This window comes from Hippocampus zosterae, chromosome 17 (genome assembly GCF_025434085.1).
Source record: "Hippocampus zosterae strain Florida chromosome 17, ASM2543408v3, whole genome shotgun sequence".
NCBI lineage: Eukaryota > Metazoa > Chordata > Actinopteri > Syngnathiformes > Syngnathidae > Hippocampus > Hippocampus zosterae.
The window spans coordinates 813,407-834,244 of record NC_067467.1 but is presented as its reverse complement, the minus strand read 5'-3'; the positions used below and the strand labels follow the sequence as shown (position 1 = coordinate 834,244).

At 46.6% G+C, this 20,838-nt stretch overlaps 3 protein-coding genes across 4 annotated transcripts in view; all 3 read right to left on the bottom strand.

The window, feature by feature from the left end:
- elof1 (elongation factor 1) overlaps positions 1-6,903 on the bottom strand; it is a 135,710-nt gene extending 128,807 nt beyond the window's left edge. The window contains exon 1 of the mRNA XM_052049337.1: positions 6,894-6,903. The gene's annotated coding sequence lies outside the window, so the exon portion shown is untranslated. The remainder of the gene's footprint in view (positions 1-6,893) is intronic.
- On the bottom strand, positions 2,080-6,887 carry gng13b (guanine nucleotide binding protein (G protein), gamma 13b). Its single transcript, XM_052049338.1, has 3 exons — positions 6,708-6,887; positions 4,354-4,483; positions 2,080-4,248 (listed from the first exon to the last, which is right to left on the bottom strand). Exons 2-3 carry the CDS (start codon positions 4,449-4,451, stop codon positions 4,143-4,145), a joined length of 204 nt encoding a protein of 67 aa, XP_051905298.1. The 5' UTR covers positions 4,452-4,483; positions 6,708-6,887; the 3' UTR covers positions 2,080-4,142.
- A 4,636-nt stretch (positions 6,904-11,539) lies between the features above and the next one.
- traf7 (TNF receptor-associated factor 7) lies at positions 11,540-19,657 on the bottom strand. 2 transcript variants are annotated; one of them, XM_052048232.1, is made up of 22 exons: positions 19,523-19,657; positions 18,336-18,492; positions 18,155-18,207; positions 17,973-18,064; positions 17,752-17,868; positions 17,382-17,474; positions 16,355-16,388; positions 15,979-16,207; positions 15,770-15,904; positions 15,580-15,675; positions 15,376-15,497; positions 15,217-15,290; positions 15,054-15,102; positions 14,841-14,968; positions 14,306-14,388; positions 14,187-14,226; positions 13,961-14,077; positions 13,201-13,323; positions 12,951-13,070; positions 12,736-12,867; positions 12,540-12,659; positions 11,540-12,455 (listed from the first exon to the last, which is right to left on the bottom strand). In XM_052048232.1, the coding sequence occupies exons 3-22, from the start codon at positions 18,204-18,206 to the stop codon at positions 12,441-12,443; spliced, it is 1,971 nt and encodes a 656-aa protein (XP_051904192.1). In that variant the 5' UTR covers position 18,207; positions 18,336-18,492; positions 19,523-19,657; the 3' UTR covers positions 11,540-12,440. The 2 variants fall into 2 exon arrangements, with proteins under 2 accessions (XP_051904192.1, XP_051904193.1); XM_052048233.1 differs by having other exon boundaries at positions 17,973-18,061.
- Positions 19,658-20,838: the final 1,181 nt, after the last annotated feature.

Genomic DNA, 20,838 nt, shown 5'->3' with positions numbered 1-20,838 from the left:
GGAAGACGTACACACACACACACACACACACACTCTTATTCCTTCCTCATCGACGGAAACGACCCAAATCTCCTGACGCAGGGAGTCCGGAGAGGAGGCCTCGGAAGGACAGATGGGTTAAAGGAGAAACCAGAAACCGTACCGCGGTGCTTTCACAAACCAGAGCATTAAATCTCAGATAAATCAAGAATTTATGATGGGAGCCGTTATATTTCCTTATAAGGAAAAGGAGCGAGGCTACAGACCGTTTCGAAAGCAGGGGTCACGGACTATGGCTCAGTGCGTAAGTCTCCAAGAAGCGTCTCGTTTAATCCTCTCTCCATATACAGCGATGGGCTTCCACTTTGTGGTCCTTCCGCAGCAGCCATGTTAGGTTATCAAAACGAGCGTGCCGGAGAAGTACTTTTTTTTAGGTAACACAGAGGAGCGAGTATTTTTGGTTACGCAGACTGAGATGATCGGCGATGCTCAGCCCACGACGGCAGATTGACAAACCAAAGCAAAAAAGTTCTCTAAATTCTGTGCCTAATCAATTGTCAGTACGGGACTGTAGATCTAGATTGATGAGAGTCGCTTTCGAGTGTTATCGTGGTGGACTCACATGACGTCTGTCGCCGGTGGGAGAGGGCGCGGCCTTTGATCTTGATGGATGAACACACCCACCGTGTCTGAAAGGTCAAAGGTCACTTTTTTTTATTCCTTCAAATTTGGCAGATTTTTGGCAGACAACATTTTTCTCAGATCTTTTTTTGGTCACTTGGCAGGATATTTCATCTTTTGTGTGTGTGTGTGGGGGGGGGGCAATAAATACTTCTTTTCGTATGGGTAGACGCTAGGTGGTTCCCGATCTTCCCTCGTCACGTCTGACGAGGTTTCCGACCGAGCGTCCTTCGGTATCCGTCTGCCCGCTCTAACGTTAAGGCACGTTTTTGTTGAGAAGTCAAGCAGAGGTCACACACGCAAACTCCCAAGGTCTTCCAATTTACAAAATTGCCTTCAATGTGGACTAATATGATACACGAAATGAGATTGATTGAGAGTGTCACAATGAGAACAAAAGCCAAATAAGTTTCAAGGACTAAAAAAAAAAGAAATAAAAGGAAGTGAAGATTTACTGTTCCGCAGAAAGTTCTGACAGCAGCCCGGCGCTAGCGCAGACATCTAAAAACATTTGAAATGTCAATCAAAGTCTTCACAAAATGTATTTGATGAGGGAGGGATGAGCCAGGAAAGAATTTATCAAAGAGCAGGTGACCCAAAGAGAGCCAAAGAGATCAGTACTAGCAGCTGTATTCACGAGCGACTACTTCCAGCGTGTGCCACCATTTTGTACTGTAAATGCGAAATGAAGCGTGCCGCCATTTTGTACTGTAAATGATGTTCATCTTAATCCAAGCGGAAACGCTCAGACTTTCGCGCGTAAACACACAAACACTCCGAATACGTGTCTGGACGTGCGCGTGCATAAACGGATGCACCGACATGCGCGTTTGGGAGTGCCAGAGTGTAATCTGAGCATAAAATGGGGAGTTTGGGGGCAGCCATTAACCGGCGCATTAGAACCCGACTCAAGTCAGACAGCGAAGAGACAGCGAGTGTGTGTGTGTGCGCGCGGGCCGTTGGAAGCTTTTCAGGAGGAAAGGGATAAAGCAGAACATGGCTGAGGTGGGATTGAGAGCATTAGTTGGCGTCGAGCAGCCGAGAGGATTGAAGCTAGCTGACCCATAAAAAGCTAAGCTAGCCAGCTGCGCCTCAGCTCAACTCCACCTAGCAAACTCTTTTGACGTCGGGAACCCAAATAAATGATTTCAAGGGTAGTTGGCGACCATTCTTGAGCCCCCGCCGCCCCCCCCCCCCCGCCACCCCCCTCAACCTCCCTCAAATTCTTCTTTCAATCAACAGCGCTTTAGCCTGTTGCTAGCAAAGTGGCAGCCTACCCGCCATATTGCCTCCAGAAATGAATCGTCGACAAATTCATTTCTTTTCTTCTCATGAATCTCTTCTCACACTTAACGTAATATGAAAATCCATTTGAGATATTGGACTTTTTCAACACACAATAAAACAACAACGTAGAGCTCTCTCAAAATCTTCTACTTTATTCAATCGGATAAATGTTTCTGCAAAAAATTCAATACAAAAAAAATGATCTTGAATTTATTGCTCGTCATCCTTACACGTGGGCTTAATCTGATGCATAATCGGAACTCGGAACACTCGCGCGAAGAATCGGTGGCTAGCTAGTTGGACAAAAAAAAAACGTTTCTACTGACATTGCAATAAGTAACGTGTACACACGCAGATTTGTGAAAATATGAAAAGAAATCAAAAATAAGTTACAGTCGTGATAGAGAAGACGTCTAACGCGGGTGAAATGCATCTCGGCATTTGTTGTGTACAAGTTTGTTCAATTCTCTTGTTGGATAAATAATATGAAAAATATGAAATTTCACTCGGGGTCAATGGAAAAGCTACACAATGTTGCGCTTGAGGTGTTCTACCGTAGAAGCCCTCTTCATGCAGTGAGGCGCGGGGGGGGGGTCACACGTTACAAATTCAAATTGTTGAGCTCGAATCCACAAGTGACTAAACAAACAAAAATGTTCTCCTAGCGAACCAACATTTTGAGGGACAGAACTTTATTTTAGCCACACAGTTTAATAACTAGTGACCCGCGCCAGGGTCAGCGTTGAGGTCAAATGATAATGTTCAAAGCTCATGTCAATTTTTTCAAAATGATGATTATTTTATCAAAACAATTGCGTCTGAGGCTGTAGTTCGGATCATGATGATGTTTTTGGGGGCTATTTGTTTGTTGCTTTTCAAATTGGAACTAGGGGAGGCGGAGACAACGGAAATTTAAAAAAAAAGGAAAGTGCTAGTATTCATCGCGGGAGCACATTCCCCCGAATAAATAAATAAATAGATAGATCAATAAATAAAATAGAGAAAAAAAATAATAATAAAAAGATGAATAAGTTAAAGGGGTCATGGCTGTACATGGCTGTCAAGAGAGTGTTTGTGTTACTGACTGTGTGTTGATGTCGCCCCCCCCCCCCCCCCGCCCCCTGGGGATGGTAGGTAAGGAGCGAGCGGATGGGGGGGGGAATGCCAACACCCCCCCGGAGAGACCCGAAGCAACGATAAACACGCGGCTCTCCGACCGACTGGCATCCAAGAACAACAACGCGCGTTATCATGTGAAACCGGAAAAGGGGCGTGCCGATGCCGTCAACGTGGCGTGATGTCAGAGCCGCGGCGGGATGAGAACTGGCCGAGCTTGTAAACGTGTCTGCTTTCGCCGTCATGGGGGTTAATTCCTGCGGCGGGAAAAAGGCTTTTTTGCTTGTTTTGGTCACGATTCCAGGCAGTGAATTGACTCCCGTGGGAGATTTTGCTCAAATATGTCATTTGAAGTTGCAAACAGCAATGGAGGGCCACGAACACAAGAGATTTCTTGAGGTATTTGGCTATTTATTTGACTCGATTTCATCTTCTGTACTTTCATCCTTATTCTTAACGACCTCAAGATGGCGCCGTAGTCGGCGGCCATCTTTTTTCTTTCTTATTCGATCGCAGATGCAGACCAAATGACCATTTTGCAACCTTTAAGGCATCACGTCGGCCACCAAATTCAAGATTCCGTTTACATTTGAGTACAAAAAAAAAAGGTTTTTGTTTCCGTTCGTAGCGAGTGAGTAGCACATCGCGCTAACCGTCTCCCCCGGATGCGAATGAAAGCCGGTCAATCGATCTTCGGCACGCCCGACGGCGTGAAAGCTTGAGCGAGCGCATTAGCTCATCCAACCGGAGCAAACAACGGCATGCATCCGTGTTAGTTGCAAAGTCGGACCTAAACGTTGTGCCTCGCGGCTGCATAAGTAGGTTGTCGTATATCGAGACATCGAGTGGGAGTATCGATCGCGTGGTCGTAACGATAAAGCATCTACATGGCAAGAACGAGCTCGCGGTGAAAGGTGCGGCAGTCGGGAAAACGTGTGTGTGTGTGTGTGTGTGTGTGTGTGTGTGTACGCTCCGGATTGTTATACATTCACGGTGTGAGGTTGTGAGGCAGAGTCCCCGGGGGTCAGGGGATGGGGGGGGGGCATCTGCGTGGGGAACGATAAGCTAGCTGCGCTCTCCTACAGAAGAATGCATTTTCCCTTCTCCACCCACGGGTTGTTCTTCATCAGCTCCGGGTTCAGGAACGGATCCTCCGGGACGCCGTCTTCGATCCACTTCACCAAGCTTCGGAGTGGAGACAGAAACAAAAGTTTGAAATTCCGCAGCGACTTTATTAGCACGGTAAATCTTTGACGGACTTTCCTCGAGGCGTGATCCGACGGAACTCACTCTGTCACGGTTTTGGAGGACTTCTCTCTTTTGAAAGCCAACTGGTACTTGAGGCTCTCCACCTCCTTCTTCATCTGGGGCAGGTCCATCTCATCCATGGCTGCGGTTTGGGGGGGATTTGGAAGCTTGTCTGCGGACAATATTTTGATTCGCGGGGTTAAAGAAAAAAAATGATACCAGCTCATGTGATGATGGGATGTTCATTTTTGGACATCTTGGCCCCCCCCCCGTGCAGAACACGACATATATGAAGTGACGCAACAGCAAAGACAAGAATAGACTAGTGTGCGGGTGTGTATTCGGGTCTTTTTGTGAGTTGGAGGCACATCGTTATACAACACGTCTCCCACCAGTGGGAAAAAAAAAAACCAGAGTGGGTGGGCAACGGCCAGTTTCAGCCTCCAGAGTCGTCCATCTCTCCTATCCCCGTTTTCGCCCAGGTTTTAGCTCCGCCCCCTGCAGTCACGATTGAAAGATGTCTCCTTGATTTGCAAATGACAAAATGTGCGGCGTTTTACGTGAAGCGCTATTGCGGATCAGCAAGCTAAGCGCTTTACGTCTCACCCTTTGTAAATATCTGGTGGGGCGGGGGGGTGTCAAGGGGGAATATAGGGTGGTAATTTCATTGAGGTTATGTAGGTCGCACAGCGATTTGGGTTAAAAGCATCCAGAGATTAACCTTTGACCCCTTTCCGTGCCGCCGTCTTCCCGCCGCACCATTAAACTGTACACGCGTGTGTGCGAGGCCCGTCTTTTGAGTTCATGTGTCAATTCGACTTTCATGGTGGGAGAAAAGGAAGGGCCTTGGGGAAGGGGGGGCGAGAGTTGAAGGCAAAACGTGAGAACCAGGCGGAGGAGAGTGACTAAGAGGGAAAGAAACCGAGTGATAGCTACTGCATTGTAAATAGAGACTAAAAATAGATCGGCTCCTCGGACCGGCTGAGAGTGTGGAGATTGAGAATGAAAAAAAGCTCCTTGCTGTCAAACGGACTCAAGTGACGCCGATAACGCCGCATCACGTTCACAACCGCCGCTGCCATGACGCCAACCGTGGCTCTTACTGCCCGTGTGGAAAAAAAAAAAAGAGCTCGTCGATAGTGGCTGATCAATAAGCTTTATGGAATGTCGGCTAATGAGTGTTAGCCTTCAAATAGTTTGGAAACGTTCTCCACTCGGTTATTAATAGCATCCCAATGACTTTGTAAAGCAGGAAATAACACTGTCATCATGTGGCTGGTCCAAGCCACACCCAGTCACCAAAAGTGCGCTTTTTAGAGCTAAACGGGGGCTCAGAATTTGGCAAACAACACATCACGAGTACCGGTAATTGTTTTTCAATGACACATTATTTGGCCTAAAAAAAAGCAGAGCTAAAAAATGATCAACTGTGTGTCACGGACGTTGTATGGGTCTGTCGTGGTGAAGAAGGAGCTGAGCCAAAGGGCGAAGCTCTCAATTTACCGGTCGATCTACGTCCCAACCCTCATCTATGGTCACGAGCTATGGGTCGTGACCGAAAGAACGAGATGAAATGAGTTTTCTCCGCAGGGTGTCCGTCCGGGCTCTCCCTTAGAGATAAGGTGAGAAGCTCGGTCATCCGGGAGGGGCTCAGAGTCGAGCCGCTTCTCCTCCACATCGAGAGGAGCCAGATGAGGTGGCTTGGGCATCTGATTCGGATGCCTCCTGAGCGCCTCCCCGGTGAGGTGTTCCGGTCCTGCCCCACCCCGAGGAAGACCCAGGACACGCTGGAGAGACTATGTCACCCAGCTTGCCTGGGAACGACTCGGGATCCCCCGGGGAGAGCTGGACGAAGTAGCTAGGGAGAGGGAAGTCTGGGCTTCACTGCTAAAGCTGTTGCCCCCGCTACCCGGCCTCGGATAAGCGGTAGATGATGGATGGATGGATGGATGTGTGTAACCCTCTTGGGACGCGAAGAACACATTTTAACCCAAGAAAAGGATTGCAGTGCTTCATTCTAATCAAGGGGGGGGGAACCGGAAGTACAGAAAGATGTAAGTTTTATGTAACATTGAGTGGATGCACATCCTACGCGCACACACGCAATGCAGCGTCAAGGTGGTAAAAGTGTCCCCACATCCTCAGCCGAGTCACTTGTCCTTGATTCAGCCCTGCTAGAATACCCGTTGGATTGCAATTCTTCCCCAGCCATGCGTGGCAGGGCCAAACAAGCGCAAACTTTCAATTGTTCAGCCACATATAACAACCTGTTTGTCATTCCGTATCTAAAATAACTCAGGACAAGCAAAAATGCTCTTTTCCCGATCGGTTTTTGTGATCAATAAATCCACGTTAACCCCACGGTAGTCACGGAACACAATCAGACGCATCGTTACCTCAGTGATGCGCCGCCAGAGGCTGTTGCTCTTCTCAACTCGGACCGGGGGCAGGTAAACGGAAGGGAGGCAACAGAGAAAAAAAATCCCGGGGGGGCGGGGGGGATACTGTAGTATATTTCCCGGTGTGAAATCGGGTCCGGTGGTGTTTAAAGTCAGATAATGATCCCCCACTCGCAGGAGAAAGGAGAAATCCGCAGTCACCGGTGGAAACAGACGGTCGGTCACGAGCCGCGTGAGGTAGTCGAGGGAGGGGTGGTGGAAGAGTCGCTAGGATGTCGGTATCGTCTGGGGATTTTTATAACTTTTTTTTTAAGGCTGGAGCTGCGCGTGACTGAAGGACAGGAAGAGGGAAACTACTTAAGCGGCTGGTGTATGGGGAACGCTCCACTCTGCTGAATGCTTTGTGCGTCTGCGTGTGAACGTTGTCAGGGGGGGTGGAGGGGGGAGGAGAGAGAGAGAGAGAGAGAGAGTCACTGTCTGGAGACAAGTTGAGCGGGCGTTCAATGTGCCATCCACTCGCGTTCTGCCCCAATATTGTGGTGTAATTGTGTACAGCATGACGATAGAGTCGCGGGGCGACTACGTCACGAGTGTGCGCCGAGAGCGGGAGACGAGAGAGTGATTAGAGAGAGGATACACGGTTCGGAAAAGCTCAATAAAGTTACCCACGTTAACACGACAGCTGGACTCACGTGTGCCTGACTCGATAACACGACAAATATGGCCCCCAAAGCTTCATCCACAGACTCGCACCATCAACCAAGATCCGGCGTTCATGTGCGTGAGATGTGTTTTCACCAAATCGAGCGTAAGTCTCCCAAAATGAAAAGTCAGCTATACATGTCTTGGAATTCTACACTTAAATTCCCTTTCAAGGGGCAGGAGAAGATCTAATATTCACACCAGATGGGGGCAGCAGTGGCGAGGGGGGGGGGGGGTCGCCATCAGCGCTGAGATTTGTCCTACTCAGCAGTGATCATTAATTCATGATGCGCAGTTTAATGGATGTTGGATCAGAAACGTCTGCTGTAAATTACTCGAGTTAGGAACTCACAAAAAAGCAAAGTTGATGTTGTTGTGCGCGGGACAAATTGACTGTGTGTGTGTGTGTGTATGTGGAAAATAGAACAATCAATCAAAGCACATGACAACATCACTCAGCAGCCAACTCTTAATAATGTACTGACAGAAGAAAAACAGCACCTTGATACAAATAGTATCATTTTTTTGGGGAAAAAGATCCTTTGTTTTGGTGGGCATCCATTGTTTCCTGTATTTTATTCCCTGCAGCCCACCCCCACCACCCCAAGTGTGTCTCCTTGTGGTGGAGTGAGTGGCATGTGGCTTAGCTGCACTTAAGCCCCCTAATGGACCACGTTATGGTGGAGAGCCGCCACCCCCGTTGTCTAAATTCAGGTCAAGTGTGTGCGCAACGCATGCGTTTGTTTGGTTGCGGGACACCAACGTGTACTTACGAGTGACACAGATACAGTGGGTAGAAATACGCAAACTCATATAATTTCAAATTGTATTTTTTTTTTTTTTTAGCTTACATCATTTTCAAGCTAGCAAGCTGGGGAGACGGCTTGCGGGCCAACCTTCATTTGAAGAGCGACGCAGCCGACAAGCTAATGAAACAGGTGTTGACACACCGCAGAGGTGGGCTTCACTGAATATTTGGTTTGATGCTGATGAGCTGGCTAACTATCAAGTATTAAATACAACTTTATTGTCAAATGTGCTGTATGCGCAACGCACAGCGCGGATGAAATTTCTTCCGCCTCAAGACAACATAAAACAAGTCTCTTCACATAGCGTACATGCTAATCGCTTTCGGGGTGTATCGCTCGAAGGAACCCGATTGCCTCCACAAGAGTCATACCTACAACACACATACCGAGTTACCATTCAAGTGAACTCAACAAACAACAACATTAACATTCAGTAGCAGCCAATCCTGGACCAAGTCTGAAAATACGTCTAAAAACGTCTTTGGGAGTGAATGAGTTACGTTTCGTTCTGGTCAGAGTACGAAAAGCACCATTTAAGATTTGCTTTTCTACGCCTCCTCAAAGGCTTCATTCGAATCACCACCAAGAGTGTTGTGTGACACAAAACCTTAATGCGCACACTAGATAAGGGTTGCTCAAGTTACGACACTTAAATGTGATTATTTTTCAACAAATGAATGTTAGCATTATGCGGATTTGAACATGTTGAAAATGTTGACATTTTGGAAACCAGGCTTAACAATAATTGTCTAAAATCACAGCTGCCCATGACGGCATCTTCTGAAAACACCGTAGACCAAAAGACTTCATGTGTTTGTGTGTTGGACCTGATTGAGTGTCTTTGAGTATGTGCAGAGGGATCTTGTCAGTGCTGTCCCACACAAAGAAGATAAAACTACTAATGGCTTCAGCTTCCTCTAATGGAACGCTCTGTGTGTGTGTGTGTGTGTGTGTGTTTATGCGTGTGCATGAGAGCGAGTGTGATTGCGTGCACGCGGATGGCTCAACAAAGCTGCCGCATTCAATACATCTCTTATTCATGGATGCATTACAGCATTCAGCCCTCGACGCTCTGCTTTTCTATTTAGGGCTGCCTCGCTCCGTCTGGACATGCAGAAATCTCCTCACGCACACACACACACACACACCTCCTCCTTCTTCTTCTCGGAGCTGCAGAACTCATGCTCAAAATGAACCGATAAAAGTCACTGCTGTCATCTCCCCCCTTCATACGACACGTTGAAACAATGCAGTTAATTGCAATGAAAGACAAATAGTTTCATGTGCAACATAGTTCTCGAAAGGTTTTTCCTTCTCCTTCCAAGATGCGGGTTGCAAGAGGGCCATTTTTCAAAATCATAACTTGACAGCATGTTACGTTGTCAAAACATGGGGGAATGGGGTACACCATGCATGCACGGACTTGTATAGTCAATCACACGGCACATCCAACCATTTTCTTTTGCATTTATCCTCGCTAGGTTGCGAGTGGGTATATTTTTCAATGTACTGTAAATATTAAATATAACTTTAGTTCAAATAAGAAGCAGTAAAAGTTCAAGTGAAAATTCAAGGGCCCGAGCGTTTGTCCTTCTGACAACAACTAAGCAGTATTTCACGTTTTAAATGTTACCACACCTTATTATCTTGACAATACAGTACGTGTTTTTGTTCACATTTTAGGTTAACATTTGAAAGTATTTTGCAGATTTTTGCACGTACTCTGCACATTTGAGACCCGCTTTGAAAAAAAGACAAGCGTCACCGTAGGATGTTTGAAGACACCGCTTCCTTAACTGGAAAATGGTTAAACAGCGCTCTCTCGTGGCAAAAAATATTTACACTGCACAGTCTAGTATTTGACCAAATCCTGCAGTGTTTTATAATACAATAGGGAAGCCTATATTTGATGGCAAATTTGTCCTTGGCGGTATTTTGCTACATCAGCTGTTTGACAAGACATTTCAACAGTGGCGGGCCGTGCATTTCAACCTTGGGCCTTCAGTGACGTCACATACATGAACACAATATAAGCTGGTCAGGCAGCACTTCATTTCAGGAGCATTTAAAACCATCAATAATGCATTCTCAATTAAGAGCAGGAAACTATGTTTCCAGATATTGTCAAAAATAAAAAGATTTAATACTCAATAAAATGCCACCCGAATGACAAGTCTGTCCAATAAATTGCGCCATGTCGCAGTTTCATATAAGACACCAACCACACAATAACAAACTATTCTTTGAAAATAAAATGAACAGAGCATTTGCATTTTGAGAATCTGCTATACAACAGCAAATAACTAAAAATGTTGAGCAGCTGAGATTGAACGAATTTTAGTGCACGAAGCTGACTACAATGCGCCATTAGAAATTGCAGGTGAAATGATTTAGTTGATATGATCATTTTTGTATCTTTGTCATTTTAATTTGTTACCATTAATACTCACGAAATACAATAACAATTAGAAATGTGAAATAAAATTCATTGACTCACCAATGTTAGTGCCTGCGTCCCCAAACGTTTTGAAACGCACCGTAGCTTGTAAGTGGCCAGCCGTGCTCTGATGTTTCCTTGCCGCCTTGGTAGAACAACTTCAATTGGTAAATCCAGTGGAAGGTCCGTCCTAAAAATTGTGTGGAAAGTAGTCCTGCAACCAGATCAACGTCTTCTCCTTCGGCCATTTTGGGTCAAATTGCAGCAACAGCTCCCTCCAGCAGGCACTCATCCAATCACTGAACGCGCACGTCCAGTGTCGACGTAAGGCCGAGGCAGACTCGTGATCTGATTGGCTAATGCAAGCTGACTGTGCCCGTTCACTTCCAGGGCACAGGGGCCTGCTCTGTTTAATCTGAAGGCCCCGAGCAAGTTTAGTTTACCTGGCAACACAAGCGATCTGAAATATGATTGGTTAAAAACGCTACCATAATAAATAAGTTATTTATCGAGTGGCTTTCAATGTTATTTAAAATACCATCGAAAGCCACTCGACTAAGTGGAAAAAATATGACGTAAAGAAAACAGAGAATACGTTTGTTGACATATTTATGAAAATAAAATAACATCAATTAAATTCTCAGAAAAGTAAATGTATTAAATTTACTTTTCTGAGAATGTTTAGGCCAGCAGAGAAGGCTTTGCTGGCCCTGATGGAACGTCACTGAAACCGTTTCAGTAATGCTCATGATTTCATCATCAAAATGGCTGAATGTGTGCATTTGCGATCACACGGGTGCGAGATGAGGAGTGCCTGGCCATGGTTCAACGGCGCGTGAACAGATGGACGCGCATGTGACTTGAAATAAACCACTCAAATGTTCAAGTGTACAACCGTTTTATTGATCGATGATCAATTTGACCTTACATGATTACACGTTTACAAGAAATCTCTAAGTAGTGGTCCAGATGCGCACTCGGATGAAAGCAAAATACCTTTTGAGAATGTTTAGTAAATGTTCTGCGGGGGGCACCCTACTCATAAATATGATGCGGGTCAACATGTTGCTATGACGACTGGCTTATATTTAGCCCAATATGGGCGCTTACACATCACGTTCGTCCAGTGGCACTTTGTCCGTATTGGCTTGTGCGAGTTTATTACGAACCCGCTGTCACTTCCCGCTGATTATTAACGCGTACGAAAAGCACATGATGTCGGATCAATGCGTGCGCCACGAAACGATCCGAGTAGCTCGTCCTCTCCTCGAATCCCTTGCATATGGCACTCATTAAAACACAGGCACACACCAAATTATATTTGTGTGGGGGGGGGGGGGGCGTATTTCTTTTTCAGTCTCCCTGAACTGTAATCTCATTTTATAAAATACTGTAAACAGGAAATTCAAGAGGCGCTATATTACAAGATCAGTTGATGTAAAAAGCCCGCGAGCGCTAAACCGGCCGCGAGGAGTTCTTCGATGCGTCGCCGATTGAGCTGCAATGTCGAAAGGAAACGGTGCGGTGGTTCAAAATCATTTACAGGCACGGAACATTCAGTCAGCCGACCGTATGAGAGCTTGTCATAATGCACAATGTGATGAGATCATGGAGGACCTTGAGTTGAACCTTAGAGGGTCAAAAGGTCGGAGGTCGTCCAGCAAATACTTGTCGGACTGCGAGTGTGAAGACAAACAAACGGCAAGGAGGGAATGTAGACGCGTGGGAGATCCGTCCGCCACAGACAAACATGATAGCATCTCCAGAGGGCTGGCTCTCCGTTCAGCACGTCCACACCTGGGGAGGGCAAAGGTCAAATCGAACAAATGCACACAAAGTGGGTGAATTTGGTGGGGATGGACGTCAAAACGTTGGCGCTACCTTCACCGTGCTGTCCACCGCGCCGGAGAAAAGGCGACCTCGGGACACAGCCAGAGCCGTGACGCTGCCCTGATGTCTCAGCAGAGTCTGGGTGCAGATCATGTTGTCCATGCTCCACACCTGAACACACGCACAAGTATTGAATCTGCGCATTTCGGTGGCACGCCAAACACAAAACACAATCATCTTTGCGCACCCTCAGCGAACGGTCGTAGGAGGCACTGAACACTTTGGTCTGGTCGGGCGTGGAGATGACGGCGAGAGCGTAAACTGTCCCCACGTGACCCGTCAGGGTCCGCACCTGCTCTTTGGACTCAATGTCCCACACCTGGACAGGACACATAACATCTCGCTCGTCTCCAGCTCAAAACCGCCGCGGAAAATTTCGTTCCGCGGAGGGAGGGATCTTACGTGAATGAGGTTTTCGTAGGTGCCGCAGACGATGTGATGATTGGTGACGGCGATGGAGTAGACGCTGCCCCCGCTGGTCTGCAAGACGTGGACGCACTCCAAAGAGCGAATGTCCCAAATCTGTCGGGCGCACGAGGAGGAAGCGGTCAACCCCCTCAGAGCCAATAATTGGCGCATGCTCAACTAGGGAAGGAGACCCCGTGTCCGGTGTAGCTCCAAATCTGGAGATTTTGCATCCGGCCGGCGTTACCTTGATGGTCTGATATGATCCGCTGTACAGGTGGTTCTGGGAGGCCACCAGCGCTCTGACCCAGTGATTCAGTCCGGTCAACTCCTTCTTCAGCTTCAACTCCGTCCCCACAATGTCCCACACCTGCACGCACACCACAACATGAGGTAAGAGTTCATTCATTCATTCATTCATCTTCCGAGCCGCTTGATCCTCACTTGGGTCGCTGGAGCCTATCCCAGCCGTCTTCGGGCAGTAGACGGGGGACACCCTGAACCGCTTGCCAGCCAATCGCAGGGCACACAGAAACCAACAACCATTCGCACTCACACTCACACCGAGGGACAATTTAGAGTGTTCAATCAGCCTGCCACGCATGTTTTTTGGAATGTGGGAGGAAACCGGAACACCCGGAGAAAACCCACGCAGGCCCAGGGAGAACATGCAAACTCCACACAGGGAGGCCGGAGCTGGAGGCTCGAACATCAGCCGAGGGCATTAAAATAATTCGTTACGGAGAAGCTGCTCAAAGAGAGGGGGGGGGGGGACCTGAAGTTTATAGCGTCAGCAAAAGAGAAGTGAAAAAAAAATGTAGCAAGACCCCCCCGCCCCCATCCCAACACCTCTTCTCTACTTCCCTCCCTGTAACCATGGAAACAGATATCGCCACATCCCATTGGTGTACTTATTATAGCCTGGAGACACACGTATTGCTTTTCAGCCAAGCGTCTCCTGCAAAACGGCCGCGCGTTTTCCGGGGTGGGGGGAGCCGTCGCTGTACCTTAATGGCCTTGAGGGAGCCGCTGAAGAGCATGTTGTGGGAGGAGACCAGCGTACAAACGGGGTTGTCGTGGGCACGGATGGTGTTGACTTTCTGCAGGGTCTGGATGTCCCACACCTACGGCAAAAAAAATGCCCAACGCACACACAACGCGCTTTGAAAAGGAAGGAAGGGCGTGGCTTTGGTTTGCAGTACGGGAAAAACAACGGAGACAAATCCTCCTTACAATGATGGTGCAGTCCGCAGAGCCGCTGTAGAGGCGGTTTCTATGGAGACGGACGGGGGGGGGGGGACGTATGGTCAAATCACATCGAAGTGAGCGAGCGTCGCACGCCTGTACGTTACCCCTGGATGCAGAGCGCCAGCACGATGCCGTCGTGTCCTTCCAAGGTTTTCTGACATTTGTAGGTGGTGCACGTGTCCCAGACCTGAAAGTGCGCAAAACTTTTTGCTATCGATGATTCCAACGCTGACTTTCAGATTCAAATGCACAATTCTGAGCTTTTATTTCAAACAGTGCCGTGTGTGTGGAAGAGTTTCAGCCATAAGTCACGGGGGGGGGGGGGGGGGGGGGGCATACGCAGACTCGGAAGAGAAATGTGATTTGAAAATTTAAAAAAAATGAATAATTGTAAATAGCACTGCGATTTGTCCATTTTGCGTTTATATTGCTGTAAATTTCCTCAGTGTGGGACAAATAAAGGGTATCTTATCTTATCTTAAAAAAGAAGAAGTGCTTCCTTTCGGCCCTTGTCTATCAAGTTATCCAAGGTCTAAAATAAAATCCAATTAAAAAAAAACAATTTCAGCTGATCAGCGGTAAAAATATGGCATAGAAAAACGCAAAAGTGCAATTGTAATTCAGAATGGGCATTATTACCTTGATGGTCTTGTCTGAGGAGCCAGAAAAGAGCAAGTCTCCGGTGGAGTAGACACAAAGACACCAAACGGGTCCCTGGTGGCCGACAAAAGTGCCTTTGCACTTGAAAATCTGCTGGGGGTCATAAGCTAGGGGACAGAAGAAGACGAGGTTGATGAGGAGGCAAGGAGACAGAAAACCGATCAATAGGGTCAAAAGAAACGGGAGTCTTACAGCCCAAGATTCCCATGTTGAGTCTCGCGTTGATGTGGGAAAGCTCGTCCTACAGAAACAGAAACACACGTCAATGAAAATCACACGTGACCTCTCGCTCGTGATATTAATTTAAAAAAAAAAAAAAAACTTTTTTTAAAAAATGTGTTCAATTTGTACTCACGTTGAGCATGGAAGCATCCCTGCGAAATTCCATGAGGTCCTCCCCCAGCTTACTCTGATTCTCATCCAGCATGTCTGAAGCGCACACGGGTTTTTGTCAACACAACAGCAAAACTCAAAAGACAAACAACGACGATCGATCTTTCCGTTTGACGCTTACCGAATTTGAGCTCCAGGTTTTTTTCCAGCTGATCTAATTTCTCCGACAGTTTGCCCAACATGGAGCGCAGAAAAGCAATGTCTTGGTCCTTCTGAGCTAAAGTCAGCTGCATCTCATGGAATCTGATGGGAGGGGTCAAAGGTCAGAGAGGACATCACTTGATGGACGGGCGCGGCGACAACCATGTGGAGCGAGTGCGCTGACCTGTCATCGGTCTGCTGCAGAAACTCCTTCAGGCCTTCAAATTTACACATCTCCAGGTGGGTTTCATACGTGTCCTGGTTGCCAATGAAAGTACACCTGTTGGCAGCACACAGCAAAGGGGGGGGGGGCATAGAAGTGAGCCCTGAGGATCGCCACAACAATTTTTTTTTTTTTTTTTTTAAGGACTTACCCATATTTTGAATGGGGACACTTGATGTGCTCACATTCTTTCAGGTGCGCCTCCAGGTTCATGGTGAGCAGCGGGGGGCAGGAGGGGTTGTTGGGGCAGCGCACGGGCCTGTAGTCGCAAGTGGCTTCGTGTTCTCTGCACGGAAAAAAGAGTGATTTGGCGTCACGGAGAGGCGGCGACCACGTTCAGAACCTTCATGCGCTTCGTACTTGCGTGCGGATAGTTTGATGGTGAAAGGGCAGCCCACTGGGTCCACCTCGTACGCTCCGGGCTTCCCCGCCACGGCGGTGTTGGAGGCCCCGCCCGCACCCACGCCGGCGCCACCGCCGGCGGCCCTGCAGCCGTATTTACAGTGAATGAAAAGCTCGCCGATCTGCTCGGCGACTGCGATGTTGTTGACCACCACCGTCAGCTTGGCCGCATCCACGGGACACTTGTCTACAAAAGGGGGGGGGGGCGAGCATCAATGTCAGATATGGATTCCAGCTCATTCCAAAGTGCTTACATAACTTTTTCTTCCAACTCCATGTTTAAAAAAAAAAAACACCATTCTCTTTTTTTCTCCACCGGTCCATTCAAACTGACCTGAGGTCAAGGCGCATCGTCTGCAGAAGGTGTGCTGGAGAAAACAAAAAACAAAAAATAACATCACATTTTAAAATAACACCAGTCTTGGCGCAAACTAGACAACAAGGTAACCGAGCCGAGCTTGCGTCTCCAGTTGATTTCTTTTTAAAATTCAACTAACACTCAGTTATCGACAGCTTTGGGTCATTTCATGAATAGTAATTCCGTTTAGAATATTCGTTTAGTTATCGCGGTGCATTGTGGGTAGCAGACGTCATGTTTCAACAGACGACTCATTACAGAAAGCGTGACCGTTGCAACTGGTCCTCCTGAGTTAATTTTCGATTACTTCGAAAAAAGTTTCACCTTCGAAAGCAATGGCTGTAAGTCTGCTCGTGTTTATCATTATTTAAAAATGTGTTTCAGAGATTGTTATTGGAAATTTCGCTAGTTTAGAGTGTTGCTAACGACGTAGCGACAATGCTAAATCGGTGCTAACGAGCTAATTAGCATGCGAAGGTGCCGCGAAAATGCATTGTTTATCGCTGTTTGTCACATTTTGAGCTGTATTTATGTCCTTGTTAAACACCTGACGATTTGTGTTGTATTTGTGTACGCAATATTAATGCGTGTTTTAAATCTGTTCGTTTCAGTTTCACTCTGCGATTCATTGAGTCGATGTCACAGTTGTTCACTGTATGCCGTCAAGAAGACCGTAATAAAGGAGCAAGACGCTCAGTTTCCTGGCTCATGAATAAATGTGTTTGGCTTTTGCTGTTGACCTGCGTTAATTAACATACCTATAGCATCCAACACGTAGCGATAACAGTACATTGCCGCTTTCATGGGTGACATACGATGAGATGAACAAAAAATGCAAAAATAGCCTTTGCCTCGACTTATATTTAGCCAATGCAACCAAGCTAATTTTTGTGCTGATGGGGGAACTTTTGCTAGGAAAATGTTGACGACACTGAAGAAAACGATCCCCGGAGCAACAAAAAGGATGTCAATGGACGGGATGATCAAAAAGATGTCAACTCACCCCACAAGTGGTGATCACGGGGTCCTTGAAAACGTTGCAGCACAACTGGCAGCACAGTTTGACGGACGGCTGTTCTGCAAATACCTGCGGCTCCTAACGCATACGCACAGACTGCTTTGTTTCGGGCAGATTTCAACAGTGCCTTGCTCTGTAACATGTTGCAACAATATGCTTGGAAGTAGGGATGCAGCAAAACCTTCACTCAGTTGGGCATCAGCGTAATAATCTGTTTGGCCCATTTTATTTCCGTGACAAAAGTTTTTCACACATCCGGGTTATTTCCTGTGGGCAAATTTTCGGCGCATCCCTACTTCATCGACCGTATGATTCCGCATGTGACGTATACAAGGGGCTGTGTGTTGGCACCCACCATGTCTTCCTCCTCTTCGTGCAGAGAGAAAGTAGACCGCAGAGACATGTTGGACTCGGAATGGAGAGACCGCACTGAGATGGCCGAATCGGACCTTCGAGGGGTACCGATGGGCGGCTTAAACAAAGGGGGCAATTCGGGAGAGCGTCAGATGAGATTCACAGATTAAAATGCACACTACCACCAAAAAAAAAAAAAAAATAGACGAGGGGAATGAGTACCATTCCGTCATCATCATCTCGAGGAGAGTAGGTCAAGGTGCTGGAAGATGATGGAGTTCTTCTATGTTGTTTATAAGTGCTGGATGTTTCTGCTGAAAAAGACAGGAATCATCATTGTAATTAATTGGGTCAGGGGGGGGGCAGCAAATAAAAACAACAGGTAGTTGTGATCTGCGCTTCACCTTTAGCTCCCGCAGCCACGGCTGCGAAGGTTGGACCGAAAGACGCCTCCATCCTTGCTGCAGCAAAGTAAGGCCAATTTCATGAGTGGTTCCAATATTTCAAAACAAACAAGAACATTACATTTGTAAACGTATTCCATAACTCGTGTGCACTGAACCTACGCATCTAATTTCGTCTCACCCTGCCTGCCGAGTCAGCCCCGGGAGTGAATGGTTGCTGTGACTTTTGCTGTTTTACTGGATTATCCGTTGCGGTGACGCGTCTGGCGGCTGCTGCTCATTACTTGACACGCACAAAGAGCAGCTGGACGGAGCAGCACCCGGATAGTTGCCTAGTCCTGGAAAGACACAAATGGAAAATGGAAGAATTGTTCTCACGTGTATGGAACAAATGATGGAATGACAAATTCTAGTTTATACAAAGACAAGCTGTTTTGATTACACTTTGTACAAATGCACGACATCACACTGGGAGGGCGTTGCAAAATGTTGCACCGCATTGCTATTGAAATGGGGGATTTTCTTTGAAGAAACTATTCTGCTGATTGTCACTGTAGTGTGTGAGTCTACCGAATGAATGCATAAAAGAAGCTGCGACATTTGACCAACTTTATGAGTGTTACATAAAAAATAGTACAATTCCCACTTTAACCCAAAAGCAAAAGTAGCTTTGCGCATGATTGAATGATGATTTAGTATTTCTCTACATAGATGTACTGCAAATAGGGGGCTAACCGTTTGAGAGTCAAAACACGCGTGTATTAACCAAACTCTAAAGCCCCCGTTGAGGCAGACTCATAGACAAAGGGACAGAAGTGACAGTCAAAAAAAAAAAACAGTAACCAGAACAACAACCAGACTCGGACAACCCGTCAGCTAAATCGACAAAAGGTTTCCACACGATCAGACAGCGAAAGCTAACCTGGACATTGTACCGATCGCCTCGCACAACGCGTTCCCAAGTATTTGCGCAACCAGGAAATGTCCGTAAAAAGGGGAAACTCGTTCAAAAAGGGGGGCGGATGCGCATAACGGACCCAAGTTGGATCCCGACAGTTGATCAAATGTCAGTGATTTTAGCACAAAGTTTCCGCATGTGAAAAGGGATGGATTCTAGCAACACAAACAGCACGATGTTATCAGCTGTCATCTTGGCCAGAAAAGGATTTTTCCCTGCGTGACGAAATAGCTAACGCTAGCTGAACGGGCTTGTTGGCTAGCTTAAGTTAGCATTTTTTTCCTACTAGCAATCACAACCAAGATCGATCTCTTTATATGGTCTGATCGCTGAAAACCGACAGCCGATGTTTCCCCCTAGCTAGCAGGATCGTGTTTTTTTTCCATGTCGAGTTTGATAAACGCACATACCATCGTTTCGGCAACAGCGTAGCTCCAAGTTTGGAGACGAATTCCTAAATTCCCTTTTCCACCTCCCCCCTCCCTGTCACGCTTCGCACGCACGCACGCTTCCTAACACAGCAAGGGACAGTGGGATATGTAGTTGAACGCACGCTCTACTCTTGGTTGGTGGATATTTTCCTCTCCTCAGCGGTTGAACTACACTACCCATGATCCACTTCGGTTCGGAGCTGTCAGTTAGCGCGCAATTCCCAAATAAACCACCATCATTCCGATGAGGCGTTTTCATTGGTCCTTGCAAGCATCGAACCATCATGCAGCAACCACCGGCACATTTACGGGAAAAATAAAAAAAGAATAAAATCAACCAATAAACGAGTCAAACATTTTTTTTGTACGCATAACCCCACGTTAGAATGATTGAAATACAAATCAATGAATTACATTGATTTGAAACTGGGATATTAATTCAATTCTGTGGACTTTTGAACGTATCTGTCTAAAAAAAAAGTCGTGAATTAATTACACTCGCCAAATGAAAATTTTTCCTCTCTTTCTAACCCGATTGTCGCTTTTTGTATACTTTGTGCAAGGTAAGGCGCACAGAATCATGTTATAAAACACCGTTCAATTAAGTGCAATATAAATACAAAATGGATAAATCGTTGATATCGTTACGTTTATCGTTGATGAAACGTTGAAACCTTATTATATATTATATATATTATATGTCCTATATATACTTACATACATATACCGTATATAAATAAATACATGAATGAATAAGTACATTGTGAGATACAGTATATTTACATACTTGAAATGAAACCTCATGTGGCGTGTCAGCAAATAGCTGAATTGCCTAGAGATGCCACAAGATGGCAGCAAAATAAACAGTTGGCTTCTTTTGTTGTGACGGCGATTTTTCACGATTTATGGCCTTGAGGCGTTCAAAGTTGCAGTTCTGTGACACCCCCACGCGGACAAAACAAACATAAAAACAGCAAAACACACAAGATGGTGCCGTTTGTATAGAACGTTTATTTATTTAGAGCAGATGGCCATACGATGCAGTCACTGCAAGCACACCAACCACTGTCCACTCACTGCCACATACACACGCAATAGTCTCACGCGCGTTTCACACGATCAAAAGCAGAGCTACACAAAACGCGCACTCGCATTCGACTTCCGTCTGTCACATCAGTCACCGCAGAACAAGTGGAGACACCACTCTGGTATCCCTTCATATAAGCACAGGCAGGAAATCGACTTTAAACGGCGTGACTCTCTCTTTTGTTAAGAAATAAACTCAAATAAGACAA

Bases quoted from the DNA above. Each gene is read 5' to 3' on its own strand.
- gng13b (XM_052049338.1), bottom strand. From the start codon at position 4,451: ATGGATGAGATGGACCTGCCCCAGATGAAGAAGGAGGTGGAGAGCCTC. The intron at 4,249-4,353 runs GTGAGTTCCGTC...TCCACTCCGAAG, and splicing joins TCCTCCAAAACCGTGACAGA to CTTGGTGAAGTGGATCGAAG.
- traf7 (XM_052048232.1), bottom strand. From the start codon at position 18,206: ATGGAGGCGTCTTTCGGTCCAACCTTCGCAGCCGTGGCTGCGGGAGCT. The intron at 16,389-17,381 runs GTGAGTTGACAT...TGTTTTCTCCAG, and splicing joins CCGTGATCACCACTTGTGGG to CACACCTTCTGCAGACGATG. The intron at 15,291-15,375 runs GTAAGCGTCAAA...TGTGCGCTTCAG, and splicing joins AAACCTGGAGCTCAAATTCG to ACATGCTGGATGAGAATCAG.